At 40.5% G+C, this 19,215-nt stretch overlaps 1 protein-coding gene across 5 annotated transcripts in view; it reads left to right on the top strand.

The window, feature by feature from the left end:
• The window catches only part of BRINP3 (BMP/retinoic acid inducible neural specific 3), a 326,305-nt gene that overhangs the window by 220,078 nt on the left and 87,012 nt on the right, over positions 1 to 19,215 (top strand). For 3 of the 5 annotated variants that reach the window (XM_054036461.1, XM_054036463.1, XM_054036462.1), the window contains exons 5-7: positions 7,578 to 7,683; positions 11,179 to 11,415; positions 13,799 to 13,885. In XM_054036461.1, coding sequence (XP_053892436.1) covers positions 7,578 to 7,683; positions 11,179 to 11,415; positions 13,799 to 13,885 — 430 coding nt within the window. The remainder of the gene's footprint in view (positions 1 to 7,577; positions 7,684 to 11,178; positions 11,416 to 13,798; positions 13,886 to 19,215) is intronic. The other 2 variants (XM_054036464.1, XM_054036465.1) reach the window with 1 other exon arrangement.

Below are 19,215 nucleotides of genomic sequence, written 5' to 3'. Positions count from 1 at the left end.
CATCATATCACCATAAGAGAAAAGTATTTTAAACAAGTAAACTGAGGCACCAAAAGACTAAGAGTTATAAAATCCTGGAGCACTGACTCCCAGTTTTATTCTCTAATCAAAGCAGAACTCTACTTTGCCACAACTAGAATTGTATGTGCTGCATTTGTTACTAGGACCACTCATTTAAAATTTAACATGTTAAACAGTATTGGTGAACACAGGACTCCCTGTTGCTTTTTACCAAGATGGATGTGCACTTAGCTGCTTGTTCATAGATAAATGGTATTGTTTCATTGTCCTCAGGGCTGGCTTAGTTACCTTTCTTGGAAGCCAAATACATTTGTAAAGACTCTTCACACAAGATGAGACACAGACTTTCCATAGGCAAGTAATTAGGAATATTAGCAGCATGAATTTTAAAAGAATCAGTAATCTCTGCATAAATATTTTTCCGTTTTGGTAGGAAAGCCTTGTTATAGGCTTAATTATCACTGACAAAAAACACACAATTTCCTAGGGAAATACTACCTACTGATATCACAGAATTCAGTCCTGCTGCAGAGCTAGGAGGTATGTTCTCAGTGCACTTGTAATCGGGTCATCATCACCATGGTTCTGAGTCTTAACTGACTGAAAACGGTAGGCAGTTGTCTCATTAATGCCAAATGTTATAGTTTATTTCTGGGAATTGAAAACCCTGCTGCCCAGGGAAACCTGTGCTGTGATAATCCTTGGAAACAAGGCACTTGAGAATAACCTGCCTGCCTCACATCAGACTGGTTTATGCACCTTTAGTTCTTGATACTTGGGGTTTTGGGTTATTAGCCAGCTTTGTTCTGTAATATTTTTATTATGTGAGCTCATGTTCTTTGTGGACAATAGGTATGGTATTTATAGAACAAGAGTGAAGTCAAGATGCTTTTCTTTCATCTTCCACCACTTATAAATTAGTCTTGCCACTGTAGTGTGTTCTTTGCATTACACTGCATGTATTATCCTTTACTGTTTATAACTACCTTATACTGTTTACCTTCAGACTTAACAGTTCCCATGCATAGCCTTGACAGTGTATACGATCACAATTCTACATCTGAAAGACAATTACATACATTTATTTTTCCCTCCTTCCCCAACCTTGATGCAATCACTGGAATCATGCTGTCATCATAGAAATAAATGGCAACACTCATGCCAATTTAGGTGGCAGTGGGAGACTCAAATGGATTCAGTTTGGACCATTTGCTGTCCTTGTAGTCATCTTTGTCATTAAAATAACGTATAAAAAATGAACCGCTTGCACTTGGAGAAATACACCAGCAAACAGTAGAAGTGGCTTTTGTAAATGACTATAATTTCATTTCCCTACTATTCCAATTCTTTTTCAGGATACACCCTCTGTTCAGTAGAATATGTATATTTGTAGCAGGAATTTACATCAATTTGATCACTGTTAACAAGCACCTCTAGAGAGGTAGAATTTTTGGCAGCTTCATTATTGGCCTTTATTCCTTATGCACAACAGTGCCTGACTTACATTTTTATTTCACAATACAAGTCATTCTATCCCATGTGTAGCATATTTTGCATGCGGTACCTAAGAATTGCAGGGTGAAGGGGTTTCATCAGAGGAAAGCTCTACTTTTTCAAAAGTCAAAATGACATATATATAAAATCAATATAAATTTTAGTGAAAGAGTAGATTGTGGGCCAGGTCCTCAGCTAGGGTAGAGTGGTATAGCTCCATGGATATCAATGAAGCTACACCAACTGAAGGTCTGGTTCTGTGACTTTAGGCACATGCCTGAGCAAGGGGTAGGGCATACACTGCACCAACTCAGGCAGCCTGGGAAGCACTGTGACATGGAGACACATGTCCAAGTCACTTCCCTGTTTTGTCCTTGTTCCAGAGAGGAAAGAGAGTGCTACTAATTGCTTCTGGCCTATACTTGCAGCACATTAAAACACTCCCTGTGAGCCAGCTCACCTATACTCCCCTTGCACCTATTTGCAGGTATGCAACCCAAATCACAATCTAGCCCTAATTATTTGGGCACACACACAGGGTTTGTTTTTGTATCAGGGGGTAGCCATGTTAGTCTGTATCTACAAAAACAACAAGGAGTCTGGTGGCACCTTAAAGACTAACAGATTTATTTGGGCATAAGCTTTCGTGGGTAAAAACCTCACTTCTTCGGATGCATAGAGTGAAAGTTACAGATGGTTTGTTTTTGTTTTTTAAGTTTTGTGATTGGTTATAAGCACTGAAGTCAGAGGTAATTTATGGATAACTATTTTGCACTTCCCCACCCAGACCTCAGCAAAGCAACTCCTGATGCTCCCATAATCAAGTCAGTGGTAATGCCCACCTATATTGAATTGCCTTGAATCATCCATCTGAATGACAAATGAATCTGCAAGCAGAAAATGAGAGTCTGTAATGGTACTAATTACTAACCTTCCTTAGTCCGATACCTCAAGAGAGCCAAACAGTAAATGAGAATGAATAAGCATTATACATTTGGTCACATAAATCCTACTTTTAAAGTTACATTGTAGGGTCACCTTGCCTTAAAGACAAATGGGTTCAAAACCAACAGTTTAAGAATAACAATGTGGAAAAGGGTCTTTAAAATTATTAACCGTAATATTTAAAAAATAGAATAAATAATACAGTAATCACGGTCTCCACTCTTCCTTGCATGAGCGGTTGCCCTGGTTATCATCTGGTGTGAGTTTGCCTTATTTTACATAGGTTCCCTCCTGCCCATCTTTTCTCATACAAGGATTCCCATTCACTAAATTAGGACTCCTCACGTGGGTAAGGATTGCTCACATGAGAAAGGGGTTGCAGGAAACAGAGGCCTTGGATTGTAGGCTTTGCAGGTGAGTGCACAAGAGGGGAAGAGAACACAAGGAGCCAGGGGTCATTCACTGTTCCAGACCTTGTGCTTCCTGAGCCCAATCCATGTAAGTCTTTGTGCTGGTTCAGGACCACTAAGCAGAAGGACTGAGAAAGTCAGGCACAGCCTCTGGTGCTAGATAATTTAAAGGGTGTATAGAGGGGAGGGGTGTCCAGACCTAGCCTCACTACCATGCTCAAGAGTATAGCAGAGTATGTGTACACTGTCCATAGGAGCATGGCTCTCAGCCAGGGTAGGCAGACACATGCTAGCATAACCAGGAGTTAAGTGGGCTTGTACGCTGGTGGCTAGCCTACAACATCCATGCTATTTTTAGCATGCTAGCTTGAGCAGAGTAGCATGTGTCTACGTACCCATGCAGGGAGGCACACTGCCAGCTGCAGTGCAGACATAACTGCAGAGGGTCAATGCTGCATACATTCCTGTTGTGCTTCTGAAGACATTGAACCTGCCTCCAGACCCAAAGGACCTCAGTCTCCATTGCTCTGAGTATAAAATGGGCATAAGCAGCTAACAAATCAGAATAGCAGTGTTTTTTATATTCACTTTGTACAGGTGATAATCAAGTGCAATGCCTTTCAGAATGACCCACAGCCATATCTACTTTGCAGGTGGTGGTAGTGGTTCACAGGCCACTACAGAACAATGTGTCTGTGAAGAAGCATGTAAATGTAGGGGACTACACGTTATTTTTAAAATTAGCAATAGGAAGATAAAGAGAACCTCCTAATTTTTACAAGAGCTTTTTAAAGTACAATATTTCTCCTGCTTTAAAGACTTCACCTGAACTGACAATATGTAACTGATTTATCTAATGCATTTGCTTATTATGACAAAGTTCCTCCACTATCTTGGTGGGTCCTGCGCTTATTGGCGGATTTAACAGGACAACAACCTCGTCATAGGTGGATGGTTCGTTCTGGCTTACCCAGGCACGAAGGTCTGGTGGTAGTCCCCTCATGTATCGGTCGATGATCAGAACCGCTAGTATCTCTTCCGGACTATGTTTGCAACCACTTTCGTGCGAGATGGATGAGGTCATACAATTGGGACCACGGGGTTTTGTTTTCCTGGTACCTCCAATCGTGATACTGCTGGGCCTGCACTGCTGTCGTTACCCCAGATCTGGCCAGGATCTCTGCTTTCAGCTGGGGGTAGTCTGCCGCAGCCTCTTCAAGCAGATCATGGTAGGCCTTCTGGGCCTCCCCACACAGGAATGGGGCAAGGATGCCAGATCACAGATCTCAAGGCCAGGCCTCCCGTAGGGCTATCCTCTCAAAGGCCAGAAGATATGCCTCTACATCATCCTCCCGTGTCATTTTCTGCAGCCAATGGCTGGCCCGTATGAGCCGCATCCCATCGTGGCCGTGATTCAGCTCTGTAAGGGACTTTACCTGGTTTACTAGTTCCCACAACATAGCTCGGTCTTAAGCAGCCTGGTTCATCAGCAGGCAATTAGTCTCTTGCTGCAATCGCACTGCCTCCTGTTGAGCGGCTGCCTGGACACGGGTAGCCTCCTGCTGGGCCACCGTAGCTTGTATCAGTGCTCGCACTACATCATCCATTGTGGTGAAAAAAAAATAAACCCTCTCTTGTTGTTGTTGGTTTTTTTAAATCACCCTCCTTCTTCCGCCACACTGTGCGCCCCAAGATCCCACCCCCGACACCAGTGTGACAAAGTTCCTCCTCTATCTTGGTGGGTCCTGTGCTTATTGGTGGATTTTCTTGCCTCAGAGATTTACCATGTGGGTTGGGGAACAGCCCAGAAACCTTCCCCTCTGGAAGGGCCCACAGTCCAGGTCAATTGGGAGGTTTGGGGGGAACCCAGGCCCACCCTCTACTCCGGGTTCCAGCCAAGGGCCCTGTGGACTGCAGCTGTCTATAGTGCCTCCTGTAACAGCTTCATGACAGCTACAACTCCCTGGGCTACTTCCCCATGGTCTCCTCCAAACACCTTCTTTATTCTCACCAAGGACCATTCTCCTGGTATCTGATAATGCTTGTGCTTCTCAGTCCTCCAGCAGCATACCGTCTCAGCTCCTTGCACCTCTTGCTCCCAGCTCCTCACACTCACCCCACAAACTGGGGTAAGCTCCTTTTTAAAACCCAGGAGCCCTGATTAGCCTGCCTTAATTGGTTCTAGCAGCTTCTTCTTAATTGGCTCTAGGTGTCCTAATTAGCCTGCCTGCCTTATCTGGTTCTAGCAGGTTCCTGCTTACTCTGGTGCAGCCCCTGCTCTGGTCACTCAGGGAACAGAAAACTACTCATCCAATGACCAGTATATTTGTTCTCTAACAGACTCCTATACCCTGGCCAGTTCAGGGTCCTTGTGTTTTGCTTGGAGGTTTATATTTGAAAGAGCTCAAAATCTTAAATTGAGCAGAAGCTACCAAGTTTACCCATGGCTTCCCTTCCCTTCCCCTTCCTGCAACCACACATTTCAAATGGTTTTAATACAATGTCATAAAATGGTCCAGGTTCACTCAAAACCTTTTACAAAACCCACTGGTCTGGGTCTGTCACATTATTTTAAGTGTGGATCTTGAAATCAAGTTTCCCAACCTCGTAAGTTAGGCGCCTTCTCCAAGAGCTCCTAAAGTAACATAGCTGGGGTAGATTGCAAGAACAGTTGTTTGTATTACTTTTGTTCTAGCTTCTCCTTTCTCTTTTTGCCTGCTCTCAGATGGAAAGCCAAACAAACTCCAGAGCCTAGTTCAATACTGCACCTGATATGAGCTTGGAGCAGGACTTGGGTAGGGGAAGAAGGTAGCTTTACACAACCTTTTCACCTTCTCTATCCCAAAGGTGTTGGTGGCTTCTTTGGCCTCCCTGTGCAGGCTAGAAAAGTTTGAGATGCTGCTCAAATTGCCAACAGCCCCTCTGGCCTAGTTCAGCATCATAGAATAACTGTAGTACAGCAGCATGATAGCCCTGGCCCATAACCCCAGCACACCTCCTTGCTGGGGAGCTCTTGCAGTGGGGTGGCACAGAGACAACTACACCTACTGAACCTCTAACAGCAGTGGAATCCCCAGAGGCTGGGACTGACAGGTTTACACTGGCAGAATTGGTGTAAAGGGGCCTCAGTAATGAATTAGGCTCCATAAGAATCAGGTTTTTTTTTTTTTTTTTGTTGTGTGTTGACTTTGTATTCATAGGTTAGGGACCCCAACTAAAATAAAACAATCCCCATTGTAAAAAAACAAACAAACCTGAATTATACTGTTTTATTTTTGTCTTTCAATGCCTGTAATTAATTAAGAAAAGCAAAGTCCTAATTGCTGGAATTAAGTCTACTAACTGCACTAATGTCTAAAGAAAAAGTGGTAGTGTGCATTAGAGATTGAAAACAATTTGGAAACAAAACAACCTGAACTTTTGGCTCAAATGGAAATTGCACTTCAACTTACTTTTGGTTAGAAGGAGAGTTCAACTTAATGAACAAGCTAACAGTTCCTGTGCATCAAGATGTCAGATGGAATTGGAAGTAGAAATACCCAGGGGAACAGTCTCAGACATACTGGAGACATCACAAGAATAGTTTTCTCACAAGATTCCTATCCTCAGTTATGGATTCAAGGCTCGATTGTCAGTTTACAGTCAATCCCATAGGGAGGGGCAGGAATCATTGTGCTGCCCTTGAAAAAGCTCAGGTGGTGTTGGTAAAAACTAGCAGTAAGTTACCAGCTCCTGTGTGCAAGGAGGAAATGGGGCAATTGTGACTCCTTGCCTCAAAGGGCTACTTCTGGGTATCTAAGTTAGGTACTACCCTTTACACAGAGCTGGGCCTGAAGTCACGATCTAGCCCTTAACATAGTTTTACAAAGCTTAGAAAATATCTTCATGTTACTGCATAAAGCATGCAGAATTACTCACTTTGGCTGAGATTCTTTTCATAGCCATTAATTAAATAAACTTCATGTCCCCAGTCCCATCTCTTTCCTTCCAGTGCTTCAGCCTCACACCCCATCACACAGCCCCATCTGGAATTATCGTGCTTTGATCAGTTCAGCTGTGATTTGACTTTGTAGTTAGACATAGCTGGTGCCTCTGATTACAAACAGCTTGAATTTCTATAGGAGACTGGCCTTATTTTAGATCATCTCCTAATTGAAAGGCATCCAACAAGTTCAGGAGCTTTTGTAAGAACACTTCATAAAAGGTAACACTAGAGTTCAAAAACCTTATTTTCTCCTAAGTTACATTGAAATAAATCAGGAGCCTATCCACTGAAGTCAGTGGAATTAGTCTTGTGTAAGACTGGAATGAGTAAGATCAGAATCAAGCCCCCCCATCTCTAGTGCAGGGTTTGCTACAGCTTTGTGCACTGGTGTGAGAATTAAATTTGGTGCAAGCTATAGTCTAATTTATAGTGAACTCACATTAACACTCAGCCATGAAGAAATGTAACATGCCTTAAGTTCTTGGGCTGATAAAGCATATTTTAAGGAATCCCTTGCTATGGAAATGACACCAAACATTGTAATAATACTGGTAAAATATGTGTAGCGATACTTTTACCTGATAAAATGAGAGAATATTGCATTGTCAGCGTACAAAATGTACAACCTGCTGATTTGGATGGGAATTTAATTAAACAAACTCTTAACACAGTAGCTTGTTTTGTATAATGTAGCAAATGCTTTTCCATTCCCTTACCATTAGGTAACAGAAACCCGGACTGGTCCTCTTGGCTGCAGTAACTATGACAACCTAGATTCTGTCAGTTCTGTTCTGGTTCAGAGTCCTGAAAATAAGATTCAGTTACAAGGTACGTAGATGCAATTTTGTTATTTTTTTATGGAACAGGGGATATTCATTTTCTCTCTTTTAACCTTTGCTGCCCTCATAAAAGGTCATTTCCCTATTTTTTTGTCCAATAAGCACATTCTGGACAAAGTGAAGGAAGTGTCAGTAACTCCTGTTGTGTTTGCACTAGAAACAATGTCAGTACTGATCAGAAAATAATGTAAGTCTGTTAACATTTTACAGCCTTATTTAGCAATCAATCACGTATGCACTCTTTACCCAGCCAAAACTTCCAAAGTGTACACTGAACAGGAAATGACATTTAGACCCATTTTTACATCCTGGCTCATTTTGTGTAGTCCCAATTGAAACTGATGGGACTATTTGAAGAGTAAATTTAGGCCAGAGTTTTAAAGGTATATAGGTGCCTAAAGATGCAGATGGGCACCTGGAGCCAGATTTTCAGAAGTATTTAGTTGCCTAGTGAGATTTTCAAAAGAAAATAAGCTTGTTAGGCACTTACTTGCAATTAAAATCAATGGGCGTTAGGTACCTATCTGCTTCTTCAGGTGCTTAAATACACCTCTACCCCAATGTAACGTGACCCGATGTAACACGAATCCGGATATAACGTGGTAAAGCAGTGCTCTGGGGGAGGGAGGTGGCGGGGCTGCGCGCTCCGGCGGATCAAAGCAAGTTCAATGTAACGTGGTTTCACCTTTAACGTGGAAAGATTTTTTGGCTCTCGAGGACAGTGTTATATGGGGGTAGAGGTGTATCTTTGAAAATCTGGGCTGTAGTGTCTATGGCAAAAGTACCCAAAAAGGTTATGTGCCTAAGTCCCATTAAAATCCAGGAAACTGAGGCATCTATCCTGCATAAGAACTTTTGAAAATCCCATTAGGTGCTTATGTGGATCTTTAGGTGCTTAAATGCTTTGAAAAATCTACTCATGCCTAAAACCCTAAATCAGCAAAGGTGGCAGAATCTAGCCATTAATCATTGCTTTTATCAGTTACACAAGGGGTCCTGTGTATAGATGCTCAGTATTATTGCAGCTAACAGACCCAATTGTAGTTGCTTTACTCATCTGAGTAGGCCCAATCACATGAGTGGGATTACTTGGTGTGTAAAGGAAGCAAGATTTGGCTCATTTTGCAAATTAAGGCTCCAGCCCAGCAAACATTTGCTGCTAATGCAATATCTACATGTGCAAGTAGCACCCCTAATTTCTACTCAGATGCTCAATTACTACTTGTATTAAATGTTTGCAGTATGAGGCCATAAATTGGCAAAATATAATATAAAAAGTGTTTTTCAGTTTTCAAGATAGACTATCAGGATTATTTTATCTCCCTGTTGAATATGTCCACATTCTTTTTTCTCCTACATCTGTCTGGCTAGCTGTTTATGAGTACATTAAGGACAGCATAGATTAAACATCACATGATTTTTTTTTAAAGGCATAAAACAATTGGATAGATGATGTTATTTACTTGGGGGCTCACCTCTTCCACTGTGTCTGCAGAAATAATCTGCCATTTTGGAATGCTCTTTGATCACACAAAATTTTTCAATAAAATAGGTAGAAAAGTGGTTATTATGTCAATCAAAGACAGATTTGATACATGCCGTTGGATTACCATTAAAAATCATAATGTTATTGCTACTTAAACTATTTTATATTTAATGTAGTCATGTTGAACAAAGGCTCGGGATTGCCTACTGAGCTTTTCTTTTCACTTTGCAACTTCAAGACTTTTCAGAAGTATGTCGATATGTTTACAATCATGCCTAAGTAACAACTGGTTTTAGCAATGGTATCAGTGTTCTCAAACCATTGTGGTATGGCTTTCAACTTGCAAAATTGTATATTATTATTATTATTTATTAATATATTAAAAACAAGGAAGATTTTCCTGTGAACTTGAACAAGCTCCTGTCTACTAGAGGCAGATATAACAAATAACCTCTTATCTATGGACTAGATTATGATACTCTTATTCACACTGAAAAGCAATTTGCTCCGCAAGTGTTCCCATTGATTGCAGTCAGACCACTTGCAGACTTAGATACTTTTCAGTGTCAAAGTATCACAATCTGGCCCCAAAGCTTTGGCAAAAGATTAATATTAATAAGGTAGCTGGTTATATTTTATTGTTGTTGTTTAATATTGTACCTAGCATGACTGACAGCCATAACTAAATTAGAATTCAGTAATTACCATATAATCATGCTACTCATTGGCATCATGCAAATAATACTTAATTATTATAAAAGTAGGTCTTAATTTCCAGTTGCAAGAATTCTGGATCATTACATATATTAAAAAAACAAATAAGATGTATTTAACTGTTAGGAGCACAGGGAGATTTTTTTCAAGGGCAGGGGCACTTAGCCCCAACCCGCACTGACTTTCAATGAGAGTTTGGGGCCTAACCCCCATTTGTACCTCTGAAAATCTACCCTACAAGTCTCATTGACCTTCCGTGGGACTTGTTCTCCCAACTCACTTAGACATTCTGAAAATCCCTTCCGAGACATACAAACCAGTTTGGCGGTAATCATTTTGGTCCTGATCTAATATCTCCTGAAGTCAACAGGAATCCTGGAATAATAAATCTGGCCCTATGGGCCCAATCCTGCAAGGTGCTGAGTGTGCCCCCTTGAGGCACTCCCAGTGAGAACTGGGTTCTCAGCACTTAATAAAAACAGATAGGAAATCTTCAATTGTATTTTGTGCAACATCATCGAAATACAGTTGACAATGAATCATCATACTTATATTTTTGCAGCATACTATTAAGACACCAAACACCTACATAAAATGATAAAAGAATGAAGCATAAGCATATAAGTTAAAAAAAGGGGTGGTGGTTTTAGCTCATAGTTTCTGTTCTTCCTCATTTGTCTTCACAGCTTTATGGACAGATAATTGGAATACATTAGACATCACGTTGTGAAAAGGAAACAACAAAAATGTATTAAGAATAATGTGTGACTACCCTTTTTTTTCCTGTTTGCTTCCCTTTCCCCGTGTCTTTGGTTTCTCTACATCCATTTTTCCAAAGTTTACATTAACTGCTAATATCAAGATTGTAATTCCACTGCATTTTTTTGCCACAGAAAAGCCCTTATGACTCTGGCTATTTATTCATCAATTCTTAACAATGTAAGGTTGATATAATCCATGCCCCGCACCTTCTTTTTATACTGACAGTCTCCTCAGAAGGAAAGTACTCCAGTAAACCTTCTATCTGGAAAGCACCGGTTATTAGGATTGATATTCTGAACTCAGATGGAAATAAGGAATTCATCTGAGGTTAAGCCTTGAGAGAGGAAAAATACTATAGGGTGGGAATGCTAGACAGATGGGTAAATTGACCTAATTAGGCCACATAGTTTTCTTCTGTATCTAAAATGTTACTTTGTCAATATTATATGTAGATTGTTGAATCTGTTTGGGTCAACCCTATCTCACATTTAAATGAGGTTATTCCTATTTTATTTTCTAAAGGTCTTCAGCTCATCCTGCCTGAATATCTGCAGGAGCGTTTTGTGCAGGCAGCTTTGAGTTATATTGCCTGCAATTCAGAGGGGGAGTTTATCTGCAAAGATAATGATTGCTGGTGTCAGTGTGGCCCCAAATTCCCAGAGTGCAACTGTCCGTACATGGACATTCAAGCCATGGAAGAAACCCTGCTTCGCATAAGTGAAACCTGGAATGCTTACAACAGCGAATTTGAAGAGTCAGGTGTGATCTTTTAAAATATTTGTATTTGTGTTACTGAACATCACAGAATTTCCTTAACAATGAGGGGTGAGCAGTCCCTTTGAAGCCCCTGGGACTATGCATGTGCTTAAAGGTAAGCATATGCTTCAGTGCTTTGCTGGATCTGTGCCTTACTCATTATAACTCCTTGATCCCTATAGGACAAATGCTAACCCAACCTCCAACAGGGAGTGGGGACAGTGGAATTATTTTTGGATTTGAGCAGGCTGCTCAGAGAATATTTATCTCCTGTAAGTGATTAAGCCGAGCTCCATGCTGGCCCTTTCCATGGCAGCGTGAATGAATATATGAGAAGGGGAGGAGACAGATCAGAGAAGGGTCAGCATTGGCCAATTCACTGTTACCTAGATTCTAAGTCTTTCCTTCTGCAGCAGAAATACACTAGAACTGCAGCTGTCACTATAGCCCACCTCTGCTCTGCAGCCTTAAGTGGAAGATTCCTTCCACACTTCCTACCCCAACTCTGCTGTTGAGATCCATCCTACCCAGCTGGAATATTTGGGCTGACCACAGGGATTGGATTTGCCCCTAAATTAACATGGACTTGATGACTCATCCATGTAAGAATTGGTACTCCAAATGCTTATCTACAGTCCCCTGAGGACTGTTTAAACTGGACTAGTTCCATCTCATTCCCCCAACACATTCTGTGTCACACTGGCTTTCTTCTAAACATCAGGGTTTGTTTCACACACCATTTCCCTCCTTCTCATCCCCAGGACTTCCAGTCCCATAGAGAATGGAAACTGCAGGTAAAATTGGCTTCTGAACAACTGTTTTCACAACTCATTTGCTCAGTATTATCAGGAACAGCTGTCTAGCCAGCTGGCAGGAAAAGGAAGGAGAGCTCAGGGGAAAAAAAATCAGGTATAAAATAGAAGTGAAGGAATGTGAGGGAGGAGTAGAGAAAAGTGGAAATTGTAGAATGAAATAAAATGTATGGCAGACAGGAAAGATACAGTCTGGGGGTGACAGGACTGAGAGAAAAAAAGGCAATGCAAGAACAGGAAACAAGGGGAGAAAAAGACTGAACATTAAAATTTTTGATTATAAATGATTATAAGTACTATGTTTTCTATATTCATTGTTTTAATGAAAAATACCCTAATTTCTCTTTGACCAATCAGAATTAATTGAGGCTGGGGAATTGTTAATCATCCAACTCCCACTGACTTTCAATGGGATTTGGATGCCTAATTCTCTTCGGCTCCTTTGAAAATGTCAGCTCAAGGCCCTAGCACTGGTCCTGCTCCTGAAATGAGGATGTGGACCATGGAGATCTGAGAGGATGCCATGAATCAACCATTATTTAAAATATTCATATATTTATTTGTTGATTTTTATAAAGCATCCTTCTTTGAAATTCCTCCATTTTGGCATCTTTGTACATTTCTGAAATCACACCTTCACTTAGAACATTATACATCAGTACAATTACATTGTAGGTACTGACAAGCTGTAGTTTTGCCTACCCATATATTGTCCTGTTTGAATGGGAGGTGATATTGGTTAGAGATTCAAGAATGACAGATGAAGCCACCTGGTAACAACAAGTGCCTTGATTCGTTTCTGTCTGAAAATATTCTCGTTTGAGCTGCATTTTATCTATAGATGACTGCACTGCTTTGAGTGTCCACCCTTGGGACATGTGCTGACTTGTGCCAATGAATGGTGAAGCCTTCTACTAGTAGTGTCTGTTAGAGTTCTTGTGCATCCCATTTTGCCCTCCCCTCAATGCTCTAGCATGTTAGTTTAGTATTAAGTGTTTGTAGTTAGATAGTTATAGTTACTGTTGATAGCGGATCCAAAAACCAAGAAGTATGGGTTCACAGCACAAGCTAGAAACAAGAGGCAAAATAGCCTTCAGTCCCTCCTACTACAGGAAGCCTCATCAGTTAAATCTTCCAGGTCAGAGATTTCTAAGGCTCCAGAAAAATGGATAAGAGGCTTGAATCAGCTCCAGTACCCTACAGTTCTAGGAAGCCTTCTATTCTAAACTATCAGGATCTAGCTCTAAAGACTGGGCACTCTCTGATTAAACTCACAGATCTGATTCCTACCAGGATACAAGTCCATCTGTGACTGAAACTCCAGATCCAAAGATCTGAAGAAGGAAAAAAAAAGTCAAAACAAAACACTTGTCAGTACCTGGGCCCACTCCCCATACTGGGGACTCAGTCTCTTGGACCATGAACATGCAGAGCTGAAGAAGGGATTGGAGTCATAAAGATATGGGGTCATCTGACCATCCTTTTATGTCAGTTTTTGGATCTGAATACTTCCCCGGCACCAATACTGTCTGTTGTTATAACTGCACAATTTCACTCAAAACTCCACTCCTCAGATTCTGTTGGATCTTTGCAGAGACAAGGGAAGAGACGCATGGATAATGAAGCCTGCAGTGTCTCTCCCTGCTCACAAGAAACAAAAGGTAGATACTTCACCACCTGGGTTGTTGCTTATGCTTCCCCTCCACCTGCCTTGAATACCTACTTTCTCTCGTAGGAGAGCTGTATCACCTCTTTTGTAGATTCCCACATCAGTGGTATCTCTAATTGTCTCCTTGTTGGATCCGGGATATTTAAAACATGTCCCACTAGCTGAAATTGGTAAAGATTGGTGTAGAGATCTATGCATACTTTTAGTAAGCATTATGTGATAGATATCTAAACCGGATCAGGTGCCCATTTTTGGCAGATCAGTTCTTCAATCCTTATTTAAATTAAGGCTCTTTATCCCCCCATCCTACTCTGATTACCATTGACTAAACCTTCCCAAGTGTGGGAATATGCAGAGGACACTCGAAGAAGAAATGAAGGTTATTTACTTGTTCTTTGAGATGGACTCTGCATATCCACCGTTCCAACCCTTCTTCCCCTCTAAGCAGCACTAGTGTCATTAATGGTGGAAAGCACTTAGGTGCATTAATGGTGGGAAGAACTGAGATGACAACTGCTACAGTGCTCCCTTTTATAGCCCCATCCTGAGAATGTGCTGGAGTGATAAGGGGAGTGGTGAGAGGGGGCCTCACAAGTGCTTTAACAGTCACTAACAGTAGAAGGCTGGACCATTCAGTACATATTCCAAGTGTGGGAATATGCAGAGTCCATCTCAAAGAACCTCAGTTACAAGTAAGTAACATCCCTTTTTGTTTGTCTCAGACTGTAAATGTGTTAAGCTGCTACATATCATATCTCTTATGATACCATGTTGACTTTGCTGCTGAATATTTAGGTCAATGATAAGTTTCCCAGTAAAAATAATGGCCACTATGGTATTGCAGATTTTCTTCTGTTACTGCATCTTACTCAAGCAGTATTATTTATATTGCAATAGCACCTAGAAGCCCCACTCATGGACTGGGACTCCATTGTGCTAGCTTCTGTACAAAGACTGTTCTTGCCCCCAAAAGAGCTTACTATCTAAACACCTCTTCTCCCTTTGTTGAGAAGAATAGTGACTTTGTTTAATAAGGCGGAGATTCATCAATGTGGTTATGAATAGATACTTTCCCCTGGATGTTAACCAACAGGAATGTTTTGGTTAATTATTTATCAGGTGTCTATTTTAATAAATAATGCCAGTGAGAATTACTGAACATCAATGGGCAGTATCCATCTTAAAATACATGTGGTATTCTGAGGGTGTGGGGGGGCAGCCCCTTACACCAGACCTGAGGAAATACTGGATAGAAAGACAGCTAAAACTTAGCTTCAGCTCTACTCCATGGAGTTTATTAGTGTTACTAGAGAGATGAAGACAGCTTGTTTAAATGAGATCCCTGAGTCACACACAGTTAAGTTTCACTGCAGCAGTAACAGCCTTGGGCAGTCCACCATGAAGGACAAGATCATTTCCCTAAACAACATGGATGCTTGGAAAAATCTTTGTGCCCCATTGGAGCCTTGATAACTGAGTATAAAACCTGTTTTTCTATGGACTGAGCAATACACAATTCAAAAATATCCAGAGCTCAATAGCACCTTCCCTCCCATCAGATGCAATCAGTGCCATCTCTCAGCTAAGGGAGAGCTTGGCTGAAGTCTGAAAGTAGATGAAGAGCAATTCACTGACGCTACATCCAGTAAATATCGAGTGAGGGGAGAGGGATGTCATTTTGAACAACTCAACACCTCTATAACCCTTATATCACCACCCGTCTTTGAGGGAATCTGGCCAGAGATTATTAAAAGAGTCTACAGCTTTAGTATTCACCTGGACTTTTCACCACTTATGTATAGTCAAAGCAATGTCTGCAAATATACCCCTTTTTAATCAATATCTGGAAAGCGGGCTACTCCATCCCCATCAAATTTAGACTTAGCCACAAATCTGTGATGTCTAGCCTTATAGTTTTCAGTATCTCGGAAAGAGATTATTAAACATATCAATAGGACAAGAAAAAAGTAAAACCCACTCACGGTGTGTTCTCAGTGTGCAGTGAGCATAATGTCAAGGGAAAAAATTGCTAATACTGGAGCCCTACATTTATAAAATATTGGCAATTCAACTATATTTAAAAATATGGTATTGATCTGCATGTCAGTTTAACATGAACACAGCATGTTGGTAATTATTACTAGATTTATTCCTTAAACAATATGAAAGTAGATAAATTATTAATAGGAATTCCATTAAACCATTTCCCTTGACCCCTCACACACCCTTATCTCTTGAATTTATTTCAATAAATGTGGACAATATAGTGGATATGAGTGTCTAAATCCCTTAGGCAAGCTTTGAAAATCTCTGCCTTCCATTTTTAGAATATTTTGTATAAAGACATACACTGAAAGCAAGGACAACATAGGTGAAAAATGTTGTCCGGCATTTGGTACTGTTCTGAATTGGGTATGTGGGTGTGGGGGGGAGGAGGGGGAAGGAGAGGGAGTGACAATGTTTGACAGAAGATAGTGGGGAATGACAAAAACTGTATAAATCATATTACTTTTTGAAAAGCCCTTCCAACAGAAATTTCACGTAATGTCAACTTTCTATTGAAACTGATAATTATGAGACATTATGAATGCTTTGGATATTCTGAAACATAGGAGATATTATTTAATACATGTTAATAGCATATTTCAGGAAAAACTGTCAAAAATGAAGAGGCCATTTTAAACAGTTCACATTTAATTTCCCTGCAGCAAATAAGGGAAATTCCTGTAGTCCTTTCTCAGGCCAACATCCCATTTTAATGGATTTGAGGGCATAAGGGGGTGCAGAGGCCTTTTGTTTTCTTCTCCTAATGAGCCTAGAGTCTAAAAGGACAAGACAGTGATGATGGAAAGGGAAATGACTTGTCCAAGGTCATACAGCATATCATTATTGAATTAAAGACTAGAAAGTAGGCTCCTTTCAGTCACAGCCCAATGCACTACCCCTGTGCTGGTTTTCTGTACACAAAACGGATTTCATCCAGTGTTATTTATGTAACTCAAATCCAGGTAAACATGCATATGTGAGTTTACGAGTTTTCTAACTCTCCTGCTTTCCACTCCTTTTTAGTTTAAATATATAACAAATGTGCCATCAAACAGAGAAACTCTGCCACAGATAGCAGATCTGTAATTGCTGTTGAGTTCAACAGGGGTCACACACATGTATCCATGGCCGGAATTTGTCCTAAAGAATAAGACTGCAAACATTCTCTTTAAGACTACTTGTCTGCTGTCAGTGTTCTCTCTCCTTTGTCTGTTTCAGATAAAACAATTAAAGGGTATATTTGTAGATTTTCAAAGGCATAAAATACCAGTTCAGTGCCTAACTACCATCTGTGCCTTTGAAAATCTCCTATGGCTCTCTAGTACTAATGAATTAAAAAAAAAAACTCAAAATGGTTCTCTTAGCTCCACTGCTCCCTAAGAAAAGTAGAGAGCTTATAAAATTTTCTCCTAGATAGAATTGTAAGGCCTAATTTACCAAAATGTATATGTCAGAATTTAAGTACAGTTGAAAGTCAAATTTGTAGATACATACTGCAGTGGCACATGCATATAGCCATTTATTGTGTATATCTAACAAACCTCTTGCAGACACAGAAAACAGATTGATGCATGCAATCATGTTAAATGCACACCAAATTAGGTGAGCAATTAGCATACACATTATTGGAAAAAATCAGGTGTCTTCTGCCAGATAGGCACCTCTGAGCTATGGATGATTTTTCCAGGAACAATTCATAGCTAGCAGCAATTTCTCCCTAGGACAGTGATGATTAATAAAGATTTGGTAGGCTAACAAAATTCAAATCTGAAATGTCCCAGTCATTGTTATGTGTAGATTTAATTTAACACACTCTTTTCTGACATCTTACAAGAACTCAAATCCCACTTTGGGCAATGAACATTTCCAGTAGCATATTACTTTTCTCACAATGTCCTTGGCTGGCTTTATCATTGTAGTTTCCCTCCAGAAACTCAAAACACAGTTAGTTCTTTGAGTTTCATGTAACCTCCTAATATTAGAAAACATACTGTGTTTTCACCCAAAGAACTGACAGCTATTTTGAATTGTTTACTCTAAGCCATCTGCTTATTCCTTATCATATCTTATACACACAGCCATATCTTCTGGCCTTCAGACTTCACTACCACCCTTGCAAGATGAGCAGCTGTTTTCTTATCAAAAATTCATACTGAAACTTTTCATCCTAAATTCTTAGTACATTTCATTAGTGTCTCAAGGACCTTGGCTGAATTCATGTTTAAGCACGATCCTCCATGAGAAGAATATTCTAAGAAGCTGTATTTTAATAGTGGCATGAAGAGAGTGCTTTTGGTCAAAACGAATCCATGTTTCATTTACCCCATTTTTATGTACAATAAATTGTGCCTATTTTGACATATATAATGCCTCTGAAATTATGCCAGTTACAAATGGGTTTAAAAATTGTGTAACTTTTCCAGTATCACCTGTACTTATAACAACGTTCAGGAAAGCACTTAAGCAAACACATAATTTTCAGCACAGAACCTATCCCATTGACACCCATGTGCTCAAGGACTCCATCCAATATCCACGGAAAGATGCCAAGTGGTGCTGAGTCAGTCCCCAGAGCTTTGATGGACTGGGATTATAATAAGCATACTCATTTTACTGTGTGACTGTCAAACCAGCATGATGGAATACTATTTGTGAAGACGACATTGTTAACAGTACATTACTATTTTAAAAGGCTTTTTGGATTCTCTTAAGCAAGAATAAAAAATATCACATGTAAAGAAGAAGGATTGTAAGTATTCTGCTATATCAGCTACTAGATCTGTAGAAAAAACCCCTTCCAGAGGAAGTCTTTGTGAGGGCATACAAGGGTCAGGTCATGACCCACTGAATGCCCTAAAATCCATGGAGACCCCTGCACATCATGGAATCCTAGAATATTAGGGTTGGAAGAAACCTCAGGAGGTCATCTAGTCCAATCCCCTGCTCAAAGCAGGGCAAACACCAACTAAATCATCCCAGCCAGGGCTTTCTCAAGCTGGACCATAAAAACCTCTAAGGATGGAGATTCCACCACCTCCTTAGGTAATCCATTCCAGTGCTTCACCACCCTTCTAGTGAAATAGTGTTTCCTAATCTCCAACCTAGACCTCCCCCACTGCAACTTGAGACCATTACTCCTTGTTCTGTCATCTGCCGCCACTGAGAAGAGCCTAGCTCCATCCTCTTTGGAAACCCCCTTCAGGTAGTTGAAGGCTACTATCAAATCCCCCCTCACTCTTCTCTTCTCCAGATACCAGGAGAATGGTAAATGGCCAT

Source organism: Malaclemys terrapin, chromosome 8, assembly GCF_027887155.1.
Source record: "Malaclemys terrapin pileata isolate rMalTer1 chromosome 8, rMalTer1.hap1, whole genome shotgun sequence".
In the NCBI taxonomy this organism is placed as follows: domain Eukaryota; kingdom Metazoa; phylum Chordata; order Testudines; family Emydidae; genus Malaclemys; species Malaclemys terrapin.
The sequence above is the reverse complement of the archived record's forward strand: the minus strand, read 5'-3'. Positions and strand labels throughout refer to the sequence as shown.